General features: G+C 43.4%; 1 protein-coding gene across 6 annotated transcripts in view; it reads right to left on the bottom strand.

Annotated features, from left to right (window-relative positions):
• Positions 1–18: 18 nt before the first annotated feature.
• The window catches only part of PIAS2 (protein inhibitor of activated STAT 2), a 34018-nt gene continuing 15234 nt past the window's right edge, over positions 19–18802 (bottom strand). The window contains exons 6-15 of one of the 6 annotated variants that reach the window (XR_012831875.1): positions 16359–16493; positions 13115–13220; positions 12438–12511; positions 11401–11561; positions 10673–10806; positions 10082–10253; positions 7686–7825; positions 5823–5860; positions 1680–1900; positions 19–206 (exon numbers count right to left, since the gene is read on the bottom strand). Coding sequence is in view for 4 of the 6 variants with exons in the window: in XM_075727022.1 (XP_075583137.1) it covers positions 3746–3931; positions 5823–5860; positions 7686–7825; positions 10082–10253; positions 10673–10806; positions 11401–11561; positions 12438–12511; positions 13115–13220; positions 16359–16493 (1146 nt within the window). In the remaining 2 variants the exon portion in view is untranslated. Of the gene's footprint in view, positions 207–538; positions 553–1679; positions 1901–2919; positions 3932–5822; positions 5861–7685; positions 7826–10081; positions 10254–10672; positions 10807–11400; positions 11562–12437; positions 12512–13114; positions 13221–16358; positions 16494–18802 lie in introns of those variants that run through there. The other 5 variants (XR_012831876.1, XM_075727022.1, XM_075727021.1 and 2 more) reach the window with 5 other exon arrangements.

Below are 18802 nucleotides of genomic sequence, written 5' to 3'. Positions count from 1 at the left end.
GTGTAAACACAGAGGCTTGAAGGAGGGTATTCCACCTCTGGCTAACTTCGTAGGTAAGTTATAATCACTTCTGTTTCATGTTGTGTGATGCGCCGCCCAGTTTTGTCCTGATACCGTTTCCTCATAAAACCAGGAAGGGAAAGTTTTTAGAGAGTCATGTTGAATACACACACAGCATTAACATGTGATGATGGCGTGATCACCCACTAAAAAAAAAAGAAATAGAAATGACGTGCTAATTTGACTTACGGGATTGTTGTTGCCTGTATCTGTGGTCACTGATGCCTGTGTCAAAAATACACACAAAAAAACCCCATCAGTTGCCTAGGACTAATGGTGTTCTTTACAGTTTGCCTAATCCACAATTGTCTTTTAACCTAGGAAGCAGCTCTCTTCGTTGTTGCTCTTGCAGAAATTCTTGTTGAACTGTCAGCTTTTGTCCTCTCAGCCAGAAGATGCATTCTTTCATTTCCAACCTCAAATCCTCTGCAACTCTTGAAGACTGACAGCAAAAGGCTTGCAGTTACAGGTAAGCTTTCTAGCATCCAGCACCTAGATTTAAAGGCAGATACAGAAAGTCCCCACAAATGTTGGAAATTCAGGAATTCTTGCTGCTGGACAGGTGCAGAACCTGCTGGGGCTGGTGCTGTATTGTGGGGCAGCAAAGTCCTGCCTGTGTGGCTCACAGCTGTTTCAGACAGCTTTATCTGACCTGGGAGTATGAAAATCAGAAGCCAGCTCAGGCTAATAGTCTTCAGGTGGGTAAGTATAGCCTTTCTGTAACTCTTATTTTAGCAGCTAGCTCACTTCCAGAAAATGCAGAAAAAGATGTAGCAAGTGGATGGGTGGGGGGAAAAAAAAAGGGGCTCGCTCTTCCAGCACGGCTTTTGTTGCATGCTGGTTATCTGCACGGTAGAGGGACTGCGTGTCAGTCTCACCGGCTTTACTTTCCTTCTGCAGTTGGTTTGAAGGTCTCTTTGATACAGTCCACTCAAAGCAGTAACCAGATACTTCCACAGCAGAAACAAAGAGGTAAGAAGCCATCTAACCTTTTCCTCAAGATTTTTCTCGCGTTAGTTCTCAGATAGACATTCCGATGCATTTTACAACTTGAAGGAAAAATAAACCAAAACCTCATCTAGCTACAATGGGCAGGTTTGCTCAGAGCAGGGCTAGAGCGGCACAGGCCCCCTCTCCATCCACCGCCGCTTACGTAAATCCTTTGTTGTCTTGTGGAGGAAGGCGTAGACGAATGGGTGACACGACTGCGTCCAACCCCTCGATAACGCATCATCCACAAACTCAAGTGAATTAAAGGACTTGGGCATTACACAAGCCTAGTAATTACCTACTGGGTGTACCTCAGCATTGCAGGAAAACTGCATCCTTCACCTGAACCCCTACCCCACGCCACAGCTGCTGACAACCTAGCCTTCTCCTAAAGGGGTAAGGCCCAACTGCCTGAAGTCTGCTTTTGACATTGCTGTCATGGGTCTAGAAGGTTTAAAGGTTAAATGCAGCTGCAAAACTCCTGCTCAGAACAGCTGGAGAACACAACCCTACCTCAGCCTGGATAAGTAACTACTAACAGGGCACAGCAATGAACATAACAAAATTCCAGACATATTTTATAATACTGTGAAGGGTTTAGAGCACGTGTCCTAAAAAATGGCACTCACCCTTACTTAACTTTCCTGGCGTACAGGTGAGATGTTGACATCCCTTCAGGCATTTCAGCAATTGCCCGAGTCACGCTTCAGTTTGACGTTAAGAGTACAAACAGCATCTTCAGCAACGGGTACCAGTTTTAAACACTTTATTCAGAATGACTCCGGAACCTCTCTCCACGCTCTATTTACAGTTCACGTCACTGTGCAATTGTGATGCAGAAAGCACTGATCTGTTGCAGGCCATTAGGAAAAACAAAAAAAAAATTCATGAGTAGCATGGCTTTTTTGGAAATAAAATCATGCTAAAAACTGATCCTCAACAGATACAAAAAATTCAACAGATAAGGAAAGGAGAAGAAAGATTGGATGCGATATTAAGACCAACATGTAAACTGAAGAGTACTGTGATCATACAAAAAAGGCAATGAGGAATAGTAATGCAGCATTAAAGGTGGGAGTACAGGGCAGACGAGAGTTACAATACATCCTGCTTCAATATTTCTTATCCACGTACTTTGTTCAAATACTGTAACAGTAACGGAAGGCAAAAAGCACCAGACATCTGACTACAGAAATAAGAAAAAAGGAACACAAAATTAGGAAAAAGTGAAAGCTGGTAATTAGGGAAGGAATAATCTCAAATACAGTTACTCAACAGAAACACAACACTTGGAAAAGCTGCTCTGTCAACATATATAGACAATACCACTATTCCAGCTTTATGGAAATGACTTGGTTTTCCTGGACTGTGACCTCTTCCACATACAGTACTGCTGAGGTTATCCTTAGAGGAGCATGGGGAGATGCTGCACACACACAAGAAAGCAGCAGATTCATCAGAGGAGTAAACCAGGAGGAAGTTATTCCCGTCAAATTAGAAAAGCCGTGATTAGGAGGCCACGTAACAGGGGACAAAGCATCATTGAGCCCCAAACACGTAATTCCAGTTAGGTGGGAACACCACGCGGCTACAGCTTTTCCTCTTCCAAAAAGCCGAGCCTCCCCCGTGGCAAGTGGGAGCGCGGTATTCCCAAGCAGAATACAGCCATTACTGAAGCGACAGAAGCCACGAGTGAGAGATCCTAGAAAACAATCCTGCACTGGAGAAAGGAATTCCTGTTTTGTCTCCTTACAGCTGCCACAGAAAGCATGCACTTCACCATCTGGTGAGGGGTGGCACTTTCAAAGAGGGCCACCAAGGACTTTATAATCTAAATTTGAGCTTAAAGGTGCTTTCCCCCCCCGCGCCCCCCCCCCCCCCCCCCCTTAAAGTTATCAAACCAGAAATTCAACTGTAGCTCAACTCTGCATAGTTTGGAGGTTTTGGTGGTGGGGAGGTGTCCCAATTCTGACCTGACGGCACAGAGCTTGTGTGATGCAGGGTTTGCATAGATAGTTTGTCCTCTCCCCAGCCCAAAGAGTATTAAGAGGAAGAAGCCACAGCTTAGGATTTTGTTGCATTTGTGAAAAACACAGAAAAAAACCCCAAACCAAACATTTACAGAGGCTTCCCTTACATCCCCAGGTAAGGGAAGTGGGGAACAAGAGACATACAACACAAGTCATGGCTATTTCACAGAGCTTCATTGTCTGAAATGAAGTTTATTCCAGGCCCCAGTGAAAATATTAAAAATTGACCAATACATACACTTCTGCACCTTTGTCCAGGTCGTTTTTGTTCTAGAGTGGTTAAGTGCCTTTTTTTATTAAAAAAGTTTTTGTTTGTTTTTACATTATTGCTGTGTTTTACAACAAAATTAAAAACCATTTGTGGAATCCACCCAGCAACAAAAAGTCAGTTTCCCCAGAACAAGCCAAAAGCATAAAAGCATGTTCTGAAGGGGCCTTTTCTATACCAGCATTTAATGAGCAAGGGGGGAAGAAAAAAAAAAAACCAAACCACCCCAAAAAACAAAAGACTATCACTTCTGTTCCTAGTGTAGATGAATTGACTCCGTTTTCCAGAAGGCAAATCCTTTCAATAAATATCAGAATAACTTCCGAGATGCTGAAGTTCCCAAGATACAAGCAGCAGCTCTGTGCAATTCTCCTGGAGTCCCGTGCTGCCCCTTGTTTCAGTCCAGTGAGATGATGTCGGGAGCGCTGCCTCCGCTGCTGGTTATCACTCCCGTCTCGCTCCTGCTGGAGGAGCTAACGTGCGTGCTGCTCTCGTGGTGACTGGTCGATGTGATGATGCTGCCAGGCGTGCTGCTTGTTAAGGTTGAGGTGAGACTATCCAAAAACATAGGAGGACAGTACTGCTTGAAACAAACAATGAAGAATGAAGAGACTAACTGCACAAGGGAAATGTATGCTCTGAAGATACATCTTCCCTACAACAAGCACAAAACACGTTACTAGCAGAACCTCGACACATGCAGAGCAAGAACCAGAGTTCTGCAAACCGGCAAGTAAGCAAGCAGAGATGGTAGCCACGAGCCCTTCTCCCTCATCCTCCCTGGTTTTTTATTTGTCCTTACTAACTGGTTAGCTTGAGCATTTACTAGCACATTAAGAAACACTCATGACCACATGATAATCACAAAAAAAAAAAAAACCAACCACCTTTGCATTTGGCAAATGTTCACTGCCCATAGCTACTGGGCACAACTGTGTATTTCAGGCTCCTTTCATCGTGAAAGGCAGCGGAACACTTTTGGCTACTTCAACAGAGGTTAGAATAATTCCATCCCCTCAAACAGCAGCAGCTGTACTCATCAGCATTCTCACAGCATATACCCGCAATGATACATGCAGGTCTCCAAACATTTTAGCAGTGATAAATGAGCCCTGATCAAGTCTGATTAAGAAAAATTACTAAGCTGATTTCAATTTCCTGAAGCAGAAGACAAGCCTTGCCCAGAGAGGTGGTGGAGTCACCATCCCTGGAAGTATTCAAAAAAATGGGTAGATGTGGCACTTCGGGACACGGTTTAGTCTAGTCTGCCCTTGACTGGTTTAGTGTGGACTTGGTAGTGTAGGTTAATGGTTGGACTGGATGATCTTAAAGGTCTTTTCCAACCTAAACGATTCTATGATTCAAAGCAGAGCTAAACATTTGAAGCATTTAGGAACAGAACAAGGCTGCCAGGTGTCAAAGAAGAGGATAATATAAGACACCTCCCCACACACACATTTTTTCCAACACGTCTTACTTTCTCTTACCCTGCGGATTCCAATCTCGGGCATATGTTTGGAACTGAGCCTGAACTGTTTGAACTGTCCAAAGTGGACCCTTCACAGCAGCATACCTGCTTCCAGTCTCCCACATGAACAAACTTCTGTTATTCCCACTTTTGGCAGTTCAGATCTCAAGGTCAGGCACAGAGTATTGCAAGATGCGGTAAGTGGAAAGAAAAGGAGGAAGTTCATCCTTTGTTTTTAAAGGCATCAGAAAGTCAGCTTTACAGTAGAGTCCTATTACTGTTGTCTTCTAGTGACAGAAAGACAGAGCAGAGGATCTGCTTCAGATCCTCTTGTCTTAGCTAGGGAGCCAATATTCCCCCACATTTCAAGGCTGTAGTCTGTCTGTGTAAGAATCTAAGTTACTGTAAGAATCATCCTCCCTGACTCTGTAAAGTTTTAAGTTTCTAGGAAAAAGGAAAAGCACCACCTAGTTACTGTTGACCTACCAAATTTCCATATAATCCAAAGCCAATGGGGTTTAGGTGTTACGTGGAGGGACTTTTTATAAAAGTGTTCAGTCATGCGCCCAGCAAATTAATGAAGACATTTTCTTGAAAACTTAATCTCCTACTAACATCAAAACCAACAGAAACAGCAATCAGTGAAGTATATTTGCAGAGCTTAATCTGGCCTACGGATGCACAGTGCGTGCTAAGAGCGTGAAGTACACGATGGGTGTAATCACATCAGTGCTGCGCGAGTATCTGCTTTAAGGCAGGCAAACGATCGATAAAGAGCGAGTTTCCATGCCTGGATTTATCCCAGTAAGGCTAAACCGAATCCTCCCTTAATGCATCTTCATCACCACCTCTTGGTGGGCAAACGGATTTTCCTGGTCTGTGGTTAGGTCTAAGCAAGTGGACTGCAAACACGGCATGGATGGGGACAGCATCCGGACAGTTACTCGAGCAGTACGTCACAAAAAGCAGACTTAGAAGTTAACCCCGTAGCAGTTTAGAAACATACCTGTGAATCAACTGGGATTAGTGAAAGAAAGTCCAGACCTAGAAAGAAGAGAAGGATAATAAATCGACGAGTCTTTCTTTCATTCATACACAACAAATTTAAGGAATTTTTTTGTGGTCGTAGAACAGATTTTGCAATTGTTACACAGTTTCTAAATGGAATATACCACTGTGACAGCACTCTCAACGACTACTTCAGGCAGCAGCAAAACGCGTTATCTAGTACAAGTGGCTCTTTTTAAGAATGAGAATGACATAATGATTTATTATTCACTGGATATTGCAGGGTGGTTCAATGCGGTTGCTTAGATGGAGGTTGCCATTTGGAGCTGTTGGTTCATAATGCAAGTTTCACTGCATATTGTACCTGACTTGGCCAAACTGGGACATGAAGAGTGTCATCACATTAAAGATGCTGGAATGAAGTAAAGTCACAACATGCACAAGTCCAAAAACAAGCAGCAGGTCTCTTCCTCCACCCATGGGCAGCCAATAAGGAAACATTCCTAATATCATCCCCGTTTTGTGTCTAGACAAATAAAAGGAATGAAGAAGAGGAAACTACAAGTAGTTCAACGTATATCCTCTAAGAGCAGTGACAACTAGCGTCCGTCTTATACACCATTAGTGTGGAAGCATTTAGGGCAAGATGTTTAAAATTAGGAAACCAATGAGAAATTACAGCCTTTTTTTTGTTTGTTTGGTTTCTAAATATTGGCCTTGTGTTTGCTATGTCAACAGAAAGAAATGGTAAACTTACTCCCTCCCTCTTCCCTCACCTCCAGATCTGTTCTGGCCAGTGGCATCTCTCCTTCCTCTTCTCCATTAGAGAAAAATTTTGAAGGAGATTTAAGCTCAGCTGCTTTTACAGAATTGAGAGCTTCTTTCGTTCTTGCACGTTCTACAGCTTCAGCTGATAGAGATGGATAACAGTTCTAGACCTCCATTCTCCCAGCTTACTCTCCTATGCAATTTGGGAAGACAACAGGTTTCTTACCAAGAGAGAAGTGGAGGGAGGGAGCAGTAAGGGAACCAAAATGGACAGAGAAACAAGGGGAATGATATCCATCCCATTGCCAAACTGGTGCTGAAAGAAGAGGAAAAAACCCAGAGATGTTGCAGGGGAGAAATGGAGACAGGCAATGAAGGGGGGAAGAGGGAAGTACAGGAGGCCAGTGTGACACCTGTCACCACAAGTCGCCATTTCCTGGGCTCTGGGTTCGTTACAGCCGGCAAAGAGAACCCCCAGAGTCCCTATATACAGCGTTCTTTTCAAGGAGCCAGGATAGAAAACAATCAGTATCCCCACCTTTTGTCTGATATTTAGCAGCAGTGTTGAAGAATACATCATAGGCATTTAGGGTATGTCTAGGTAAAGAAAGTCAATAGAGGTCAGCTTACATATTGTAGCTCACCTTAACCTTTTTCATACAGTCTAGACAGAGCACCACTAGAATCAGCTAGCAGAATCTCTCTACGTCTAGTGTTGGGATGAGTCAGTGCCATCACACATCTATAACTTAAATAAGCAGCTACTCTCCCTTGCATCTACAACACGTAACGACCGGTTGTTTACACAAAGTCTAACTAAATATAGCGAGAAGTGTTTCTGGCTGCCATTCCAAAGTGCCAATTTCTACCCCAGAAGCAATGTTTTTTCACATCACTGTTGCGAAGTGCAATCTGAAACCGGAAAGACAGCCTGTACTGGACTTGTCTAGACATCACATCAAGGCAATACTGCATATAGTCTTGTTCCATTAAAAAAAAAAAAAAAAAAGAAATTGATCAATTCTCCAATTTTTACCCACCCCGCAAATTAATAAGGCTGTCAGAATAGACGTGAAAAATAGCCACCACCTACCTGGCAAGTCTGATGAAATACTGGATATTGGTGGATGATGGAATGGTACTGGGTAGTCTGTTAATGAAGGAGGAATAGCAGCAGCATCGACCGTTGACACGCTGGGCACTCTGACAGTAGATGGCTGATACATGAGAACCCTGTTTTAAACAGCATGGCAAGTTACAAACAGCCTGGCCGTTAGTTACAGAAGAGAAATTATGCACCGCTGTGCATACAAGGTCACTATGTTACGACACAACTATAGCGTGGCTACTCACTACACAGTATTCCACTCTAATTTCCTCTTTCATAACAGTCTTCATAATAACATGACCGTATCTTGGCTCTCAACAGCAGCTGTGACATAAGAGCAAGTTGGCATTAAAACAGAAGTACAGTGCTGGAGTCATTTATAACAGTCTACCATTCAGAGACAGAAATGGACATCTGCATCTGTGGAGCACCCTGGGAGGGACGTGCAGGTAGGCAGAGCCAGGAGGAGAGCCTTCAATTCCGCCACATAACTGTTCCTCGGTGCTAACCTGCCACGCCAAGGGTGCGACTGACCGTGATTCAGCTCCTGGAGCACAGATGACCCACGTGGGAGTTAAATATCAAGCCCGTCTTTACTCCACAGCCTGAGCCCCAGCTAAGTTCAGCTCTCCAGGAGCATGCAACCACTTAAAACCCTTCTGCATCCCCACCTCCTGCCCGATTACTTCACGGCGCCGTTAGAGATGACACTGCAGGCGTTCAGGCACCAGCCACAGGCATAAAGCATTTCATAAACCAAGTCAGGTGAAACACCCGGAGTCCCTCTCCCAGCTGCTCCGCATCATTCCCACCAGCCGTGAGTGTTACCCACTCGCATCTTCCTCCCCAGACCACTGCGCTGGTGCATTTACGCTACTTCCGATTTCAGCAGCTTGCATTTCACACCCTCCCTTCTCAAGCACCTCCTATACTTCAGCCTATGTTGCTTCTGCCTATAGGAAGACACCCCCCAGTTTTGCCAAAACTAGCATTCAGGCAACATTGTTTCCGGGAGATAAGCTATTCCCCAAAAGCCTGGCTTTGACTTGGATTTCAAGAATGAAAACGTGCCATTTCCATACCCAGACAGTAAGGGAAATACATTGGTCACAGACAGACAAGAAAACTCAGTCCTTCTACAATTATGGTTGCAGGTAGCCAACTCAGACAAACACAGGAGCATGGAAGGAAGTCTTGGTGCCTTCTGAAACTTCATTAAGAGTTGTATTTGTGGCTATTTTTTCTTAGAAAAGTAAGAAAAAAGAGTCTCTTGCAGAAGGGCTCCTCCACAATCCTCACAAAAAGCAACAGCACTTCAGTAGCACTGCTGAAAGTTGTTGAAGATGACCAACTATTTGCTCACCAAAGACCACACGTCCCTGCGTACTAGAGACACAGCACACCTGCTCATTACTTCAAGAGCTGGCAGAACAGAAGGGGTTTGTTTTTATTACTATTAAGTACAAGACATAAGCCACTACACTGAGACACAGACACACACCTCACGCATGCAGCAACACTAACTAATAAGCCATTACTAAAAGCTGATGCTTGGAATCACCTTCATGGAGCAGTGACTGCTGGTGAGCCTAACCAGTGCCCCTGTCTCCCTGCAGGTCTCCTGTGCCCTACGGACCAAGAGCAAGGACTTTATGGAAGCCACAAACAGTAACTGCAGCCAAGTAGCACAGATTGGGACAGAGAGAAGACGGCACAGCGGTGAAGAGGCTGCGTAAGCCTGCCGCTGAAGTCAGGCATGACTACAAAGACGGAGCAGTCGACAGAGGACTTGGGAAGTCGTGAGTTGTGCTGACCAAGGTGCTGGGCCGCCCGATAACCACAGCCAACAACAGCATCCAAGACATTCCAGAGTTTAACAGAGAGATGGAGGAGAAGCTTGCCTTGATACAAAACAACAAAGTGCCTCCCTTCCAAGACTGACAGGATGGATGAAACACACAACGCAGCCTAATTTCCTGGGCACCAGAGCAGATGAGATAAAGGGTATAACAGACAGCGAGAGAAAAGCCTTTAAGATGATGCTAACTTAGCAAGAACGCATAAAGCTCCTCCACTTGGCATAATCTGCTTTCTCGGGAGAATCCTGTCCATTAGCTTAATCAGCTTCCTTTTCTACTGAGAAATATCCCTGCAAACACAGCAACAGTCAGCGCAAGTCTTTTGAGAGATGTAAAACTATTTAATAGTGTTTTGCCTGTACAAAGGTACTGTATCAATACAACCTTCTGCAAGGAGAGGCCTAGAAATTCTCCTCTGGAAGTGTGGAGCTGGATCCCGAAGAGAGATTACAAGTCCGTTTGTCTACACATCAGTTTATCTGAGACATTACAGAATAACAATTAACTTTAAAATTGACAAACCCTTTGGTTGGGCTTCCTTGTGTTTCAGACATAAATATGCACTTCCTTTTGGCAGGAGGATCTTCTTCTTCATCAGAAGAGCTTTCTATTGTCAAGTCAATAACGTCAACTTTCTTCTTGTTTACCTCATTGGCCACCGTCACAGAACATGGTTTGCTAACAACACTGGAACCTAAATAAGAAAATAAAATATCACTGTTTTTAAAAGACTGTTGACATCCGCAGTTTCTATTTGCAACAGAACCAGAAACTCAAATCCTGTTTTAGCTCATCTTCCTGGCCACTACGGAGAACGTCATGGCCCAGAGCTGTTTTATTAGTATTCTGTATCATATGTTGATACTATTAAAACACAAGCTTTAATATTCACTTAACAGTTTAAGGACCTAAAACAAGAGCAACCTCTCGTTTTCTTAACTGCTATTATAGAGATCAAAGACAAAGCCCAAAAATGCACACTTCTAGAGATACAACCCTTTCTTTTTAGTCTAAAGGACAAAACAGATGTCAACATCCAGACACGTTATCCAAGCTACAACTGAGGCCCCCAGACTTCTTGTTGGTTTGCAGCCAGTACCCAGATGTACGTACTTTCTATTTTGGTGCACTGTGGACTTGAGACTTTCACAGCTTCTTTCTTTGGCCTCATGGGGCACCAGGAGCCATCTTCTTGGAATTTGATCTCATCCACATCTGAACATTCATTAAGGATTTCCATAAAGAGCCTGAAAAATAAAAGTTGAGTGGTTTCATTTTGGATTCCAAGTGAAATGTTTTATTCTAAGGGAAAAGGAGACACAGTTGAAAAGCTAATTATGACCACCTTCGACCCACTGCATGTACTCTCTGCCTAGTTCATCTTACCTGAGGGCCTGGAATTACCACCTTCACAGACATTGAAACCTAAGAGTATCCCAACCTGCCCATATTCCACGCCAACGTTACTGCAGTTCATAGATTTCCACACAGAAGCAGAAATCATCATCCTTTGAATCAAGTTTGACACTTGTTTATGAGTTGTTAAATTTTAAAGTTAATAGCTTCAGAGATAGGGTTGTGTAAAAGGGAGACTGATCCTTAGATGTCACATTTGGATTTCTCCAGAGGCTTAAGAGTTTGATGACACAGTTAGGGATAAACTTACATAGTTCATTACATGGGAATAGAAACTAACGAAGTCTAATGGCTCCTCCCAGTCTAAAGCAGTCTGACAAAGAAAATAGCATGAAATGGTGAAACCTTAAGGCACAAAAGTAGCTGTTGAGTACATCATGAAAAATTTTAAAGTAACTGTGTAATCTGCAAAGCCAGTCTCTTACCCATCTAATATTAGGCTCTCATAAGCTGCCTTTTTGTCACAGACAGGGCAGATCCAGGTAGGCTTCTTTTCATTCATTTGAAGATAAAGAGCAGCATCAAAACATTGCAGGTGTGTGCAAGTAACAGCCCGGCATGGGATTGTCAGTCTCATTTTCCCCAGCTGCAGGAGATACATTTAAAGAGCATCAGAACAGAAGACAGGGAAGTAGGCCTGGGTGGCTAACAATGAAATCAGAGGCAGGCAGTGAAGTAACTGTCTCTTCTCACTACAGAGGTGCCCAGTGCTAAGGTCGCCACAGGCAAATCCACCCTATCAAAGCACATACAGTGCACTTAAAGGAACAATAAAGCCATCCTCAAAGTCTTCACCGAGCTGAAAACGGTCAGAAGCATTTCTAATGGACCTGCATCAATGCTCTTTCTAGGATTTTATTTTTATTAAAAGACCTAGTGAAGCACCCACTTCATAATTTTCTTTTAACCCAAGTATTTCAAGTGTTTTTGTGAGCTCCAGAGTGGCATTATACCCATTTTAACATTTGACTTAACAGACCAGTCACTAACACAAGGCCAGTTTCTACCTGGGAAGAGAAATGCCAAGGCAGCGGTACCTTGTTACACAGCGATCAATTTTTTTGTTTGTTATAGTAGCTGGCAGTACAAGCAATAGCACCAAGATAAGCAGATCTGAAGTTTTATTTATCACTGTGCCCTTTAATTATTCTGTCACCCTGCCCAGTTCATCTCAACACACAGGATTACTCCTTCTAAAGGCCTCACTATACACACACGAGTAGCAACTTGATTCTGACTGCACTACAACCGAGGCATTCACAGTTCTAAACCGTAGTTGGTTGAACCACCTGCTACAGTCAGGTGCTTGTAGATGCACCATTCTCCCCACTATTTCATATTAATGAATCAGTATAAACCAAGAGCCAGTGGAATTCCTAGAGCTGGGCCTTTTAAAAGCAGCCAACTCTGAACTAGAGACGAATACCCAAATCTGTATACGGTGATTTCCAGCCATACTTACAGGACACATCAGAGATACCCGCAGACTGGTTGTGGCAATCTCACTATCAGGATCTGCAGTTAGTTTTTCTTTAACTATTAAAATAAATGAAGAAGTTATACACAGACATCATTATTTAAAATGCCAACCTTGATTCGCCAGTACACGTACTTTATTTCCAGCTATCTAAAGAAAAATTAAGCATCTAGGGAAACTAGTTCATAGCAAATCTCAAACAACAATAGTTTCACTATTTATAAGCAACTGGCAAACACCGTGCATCACAAGATCGTTTGATGTGCAGCGGGTGCGCTACGGTTAGTAAAGCAAACTCAACCCAACATGCAAAGAGATAAATAAAATCATCATCAGTGAGTGAGGTACAAAGACGAGACAGTCAGCATCACATGCAAGTGAAGAGAACCCATATTTAGGACATCTCGCAGCCCACGACAGTAAGCGGTGCTCATGGCATTCCATGAGAACACCTCAGGTGGGATCTCTAGGTGTGTCTCCCTACCAGCTCAGGGACCCTCACTGAAAAAGCCCACGATGCCTCAGCAACAGCAAAGGGAACCTTTGATCCTCTGGGCATGGACTTTCTTTTCAAAATGCTGCAAATTCCCCAAGTATTACCAGTTCTAAAGAGCCACCAACCACCCTCAAAAAGTAAAGACAGGCAAATTAATTTGACTTACTTAGCGCTCTGGAATGATCGGGGTTTCTGATACCTTTCATTTTTAACCTCTGCAAAAGCATAGCTGAAGTGAGCTGACGAACGAGATACACAGACATGGAGTAATTCTACAAAAAGAGTGATTATTGATTAAATATTTATTTCATACAGTACTTCCACTATGACAACAGATTACTATTTACACTAGTTGTAGCAGACAGTAAAAACAAAAACATGCCGATTTTTTGCTTGATAATTATGAAAAGCATTGACAGATTACTTCATTACTGTGAAAGAGTCCAACGCTCTGCCAGAACTCTCCTGCCAATCAAGTCCAGTTGTCTTACTCCAGTTGTGACTTCACTAAGAAGAGTAACTCCACAACCAAGAGACAATCTGGCTTCTTTTCTTGGAAGGATGATTTAGACTGGCGATACACTTTCTCATACATGCAGTCTTTAAGAACTTCTCACATTTGCTTCCTAAATCCTTCCCCTTCTTTTCAGTGTCAATCTGTTAGTGGGGAGCTCAAAGACAATCGCATGACAAAAGAGGAGACAAATGCTCTTTCAGGTGCAAAACACACCACCTTCAAGTGGCACACAGCTGCACCAATTTCTTTGTACCTTTTCTGTAGCTTGCTTTGCACTTTCAAGCCAAGCCTCATTACACCATATCAACTCCTCCGAGGCTGGCTACACTCCCTAGCATTTACTACAATCCCTAATTCACACCACTTCCCAGCTTCTTTGTTCAGTGCTCACTCTCTCTTCAAGGTCACTAACAAAGAGAAAATTCTGCACGTCCCACTACTGCAAAATAATAGTTTCATCTGTCTAACATGCACAACCTGTGATCTCTTCTTTCCCCTCCCTGCCAGCCACCTTCTTATGGCTCCTGTACCATCTGGGTACCGCACAAGATGTTTAAACAAGAACACCTACTGCCCTGCTCCTCCTTTACCACCTATAGGAAAATGAGCTCTCACCTAGATGAGCAAATAAAGTTATCGAAATGCATGGGAAACCACTAAGAAAAATGGATTTTTTTTTTCTCCCTTAAAGAATGACCATACATTGCACTGCTTAAAGAATTCTATAGGCTCAAGTCTGACCGCCTCTGTGGGATTAATGCCTCCTTTGCTCAGAAGCCCTCCACTATCAGACACACGCCAATAAACCGTGACCACGTGAGCCCGCTGACACTCCACACCGTCCCCAAGGGTCTCATTTAGAGGATGAATAGCGATGGCTGCTGTGCGAGTTCTGATACTCAGAGGAGAGCATCAACATTAAACCAGAGAACTTGCTTTATCCTTCAGGGCAAGGGGGAATGCTGGGACAACCTCCAATTCGTCTGCTTCCATGAGAATACGTTTTGGCAGACACAGGGGAGGAAGAAAGCAGGGTCAGTGGGCCAGACCAAAACCACACACAACACTGCAGTCATTTCAAGATTCTTGTGTTTTATGATTGGGAAGCAACAGCTTAGATCTTTCCCTCCACCTCCATTTTAGGAAAAAAACCGGAAAACCCACAAAACTTCACTGTCAGCACTGCCCTTCATTTATTTTCTGAACATTAGCTCTAATTTCTTTAAATTGTAATTAGTGTATAAATTGTTGATGATTGGACTGATGATCTTAGAGGTCCTTTCCAACCTTAGTGATTCCTAGTTTTTACTTTCATTATAAATAATCCAGCCACCAAGCCAGGAAACATGAAATTGCTGCTCTCCCCTTAACTGGTTTAGTGGTGGACTTGGCAGTGTTAGGTTAATGGTTGGACTGGATGATCTTAAAGGTCTTTTCCAACCTAAACGATTCGATGATTCTATAAAAGCTTATACTGGAGTCTTACTTTGAAACATGTGGTGTCTGGTCCACAGATTCTGATTTTGAAGAAAAAAAGCTACTTCGATAACTGAATCCAGAAGGATTTACACAACTAGTCACAGATAGAGGAGTAAGTAGTTCTTGACTTACCAACAGCCAAAAGGGCTGCTGCAACAGCTATTTACACCTAGGAAGAATTCAGGAATTCCTCACACTCTCCCTTTCTTTCCTTAGTAAAGCCATAAGGGGATTTCTGAACAGCCACGCAGCCATTTTAAAGGCTAATTCCTTTTCAACTATGATTAATGACTGCAGACACTAGAAAGCAACAGGTATCACATTTCAGTCACCACCCCCTTTATCTCCTGCCACCTGAAGCCTAGCATGTTTTTCCCCCAGGGCAGCTTTCCATGAAGTTTAGAATTGCATTATGAAGAGGCTTCAATTTTCTTTCTTTCTCCCCCCCCCCCCCCCCCCCCCCCCCCCCCCCCAGCTTTCCATCCTTCCCCACATTGAGTCACTTCTCCCTCAAGTCACCCAAACTTCCAGAATGCTATTCATTTCTAAGAAAACACAAACTGCTCAGATATCCTGCATTACAAACACACACACCCCACACAAATATGGTCCAACCAAGCATGGCTGAGATCCATCAAGCCAATACCAGCAGCCTGACACTCCCCAGAAACCCTTCCCAGCAACCTGCCATCTAAGAGCTTTCCAAGCTGGAAATTCCACCCCATTTTGGTTCATCTGCAAGTACAATTTTAAAATCAACTCATAGAGAAACCATTTACACATAAAAAAAAGGAATCGCAAAAGAATAGAGATGGAAATATCCATTAACCAGTTCTTCCCATGACATAAAAATCGCTTTTGTAAAACTACTTAGTCTTACATGGTTAGAAAATACAAAAACCTCAAAAGCAAATGCATGTCTCCACCCCCACGGCCTTGGCACATCTGGTCAGTTTAAAAAGCCACCTACAATGGACAGTTACAACAGATACCAAGAAACGTGCCTTAGAATATATAGCTGCACGATATCATTTTTCACACCTTCAGGCTACAAGGAAGAAAGTAGGTTTTCCTTTTGTTATTTTGTCATGTCTGAACTGTTTTTTCTATTTACACCACAAAAAGATTTTGGTATTTTTGACACAGATTTCAGGGAACCCCTAACGGCAGGCTTTCTAATGTGAATTCTGTAAGGAAGCCTTTGCCATCTGTATGCAAATCTTATATATGTTACTGTAAACTGCCATCCTTCCAGAACAAACTTTGTCTCCTGGCGCTGATAATAAGTTTAGCCACCTAATACTAACCACTCGCTGGTGTATGCCTTGCCAGCAGCATCAGGCAGTAGGGAAGCAGGAATGCTAGATGAGGTTATCTACCCAACTTTCCATATCCTATAGAACATACAATTTACCTTTCCAATTTCAGAAGCCCAGGAAATGGAAATCTGGTTTGGCACTGCTGACGACAACCTAACTAGAGATGTTATATTCAAGGGGCGCCCAGGTCGCTTCTGTTCAATTCCATTTTTTGGCGGCGGAGCATATCCCTATGGGAAGAAAGGACAAGGAAAGTGTTACCAAGTCTCCCTGCTGTACTCTGAAACCTGCTGAAACAGACTTGTTTGTTTTAAACAGATCTACGGGAAGCAGGTAAACCTAGCCTCCAGCCTAGAGAGCCTCTAAGTTCTACACTTATGCTGAGAACTATCAGTCTTTGACAGTCTGGTACCATTAAGTCAGCCACAATTTTAAAGTCTTTTTAGGTTTTAAAATGGTTTTACAGAAGTGCTGAAAAGGTGGAAGAGAGTGCAGTTTTGGTCCAGGTAAGTTCACTGGAAGAATAAAAAGCAATGTTGATGCTTTGTCCTTCTTTTTCCCCCCCACCCCAGTGAAACAGAGCAGAACATCGCAAGGACACAGCAAGTCATGAAGAGTTAATTCAGTGTTTCACACCTGGAAAACACTTCATTGATTCTACTGAAGAAACAATAAAGTCTTGTTCCAAGAGCTCCACATCTCCTTGCTGTCTGCTTTGCTTCATATCCAGTACACCGAGCCCCATTAGCAACAGGTTGTTGTCTGTACTCTGCCAAGGGCCCCGGAAAAGAGCTGTACATGGAATATTAGCTCTTAAATACAGCTGATAGGCTTTGCTGTTGTCTGCAGAAACAAAATTAGGTATTGTTTGCTCAGCTTCGAAGAATTTCATAACCTAGCCTGCTTTTCTCTGTAGTTTGATTTCCCGTATGATGTTTGCAAATTGAATCAGGAGTCATCCAGTTCCCTTTTGCTTCTAGGCAAGCACATACTCGCCAGCATGTCGTGAGCAGGAACTACCCGTGCTACGTAAAGGAGCACAGGGCCTAACTGCAGCTTATTCATCTCACCCTGCATCTGTCGCTATAAAAGCAAGCCAGTCTATAACAGGAACTCTGAGAATCTCCGTTTGGAGCTCACACAGGCAGCCTGCAGTCCACTCACCTCAAAAACCTCACCCTGCACCAGGAGAATGCCAATAAAAGATCGCAGCCCTATGTCTTGCACAGAACTGACTGCCAGATTTCATTTAGTTCAAGACAGTGTTGTTCTATACAAGAAGCCCTCCCAGAAAGGTTATGCTGGAAAAACACACACACACACATATATATTTTTACCCAGAGAAACACACACATTCAGAGCCTAGTGCTTGGAAAAAGAGTTACTTTGAAAGACACTAAGTCTGAAAATAAAAACCAGAAATAAACAGCCTCTTCCACTCCCTAGCCAAGTATACCATAGGATAATCACTGCCTTTAATCCAAGGAGGACTCAATAGTTGTCACATCATTTCCTAGGTTTCCAGAGCAGCTCTTAGTACTCCACACATTTGACCTGACAACCAAGCTCTGGCTGCGCCTCACCACTGCCCTTTATTAATTTCTGACAGGACTCGTGCAGCGACAGAACAGGGACTCGGAGCTTCTACAGGCAGGTCTGCCAGGCCAGAGCAGCAGACAGCAATTGCTGAGGAGCTCCCTCTAAAATGGTTTTCACCCCAGGCAACGGGTGACCCGGTAGCTATCAGGAGCCTGACCACGCGTGCTTATCGCAGAACACAGAGGCAGCAGAGGTATGGGGACTGCTGACAATTTCACATTTAAAAGAATGAATGATTTGCTGTTTCTTTAATCAGACGTAACAGCTGCAGCTGTTTATAGAGTATATATCCCAATTGCTTTGCTGTAGTAGGCCTTTCTCTACTACGGTGACTTTATAATGAGCTTATATGGATGAACACACCACCCCTGCAATATTTCGGAGAGCGTTTCCACACATACTGCACCAGCCACGACAATCCTGCGCTGTTCTCCAACCTAAAATGAAGCTGCCTTGCTTTCAAGAGAGCAAGGATGCAAGTTCTTTTATATTTCCCAACTTTTTTTTCTTTTTTAGAGACAGACCCTGCAGCGCGCATGCTTCATTTCAGTCAAGCTTTTGATGTTTTCTTCCACAAAGCAATGACCTTGAGATCAGATTCAATCTTGTACTCCTAGAATGCTTTACAACAATCTCGTACTCCCTTCCTAGCCTTCCAGGACTTAGGTAAAGAGCACTCTGCTTGCCTATCACCACCAGTGTGGCCCAGCACTGCTTAGTTAGGCTGCCAATTCTAGTGGCTAGCAAGTGCCAACGTTATTTCGGTCTTTAAGTCTTCCACACTTCTTGCGAGAAGCATTTTAGTCAAAGCAAGTGGAATCTGCTATAGCCAGCAAATCCATCAACAGAAAGCATGATTGCTCTATCGGGCTATTTCCAGCCTGCCCTAATATATTTGATTTTGTCCTTTGAAAGAGACTGGCAGTGGTCTATGGAGGTC

This window comes from Pelecanus crispus, chromosome Z (genome assembly GCF_030463565.1).
Source record: "Pelecanus crispus isolate bPelCri1 chromosome Z, bPelCri1.pri, whole genome shotgun sequence".
NCBI classification, from domain to species: domain Eukaryota; kingdom Metazoa; phylum Chordata; class Aves; order Pelecaniformes; family Pelecanidae; genus Pelecanus; species Pelecanus crispus.
The sequence above is the reverse complement of the archived record's forward strand: the minus strand, read 5'-3'. Positions and strand labels throughout refer to the sequence as shown.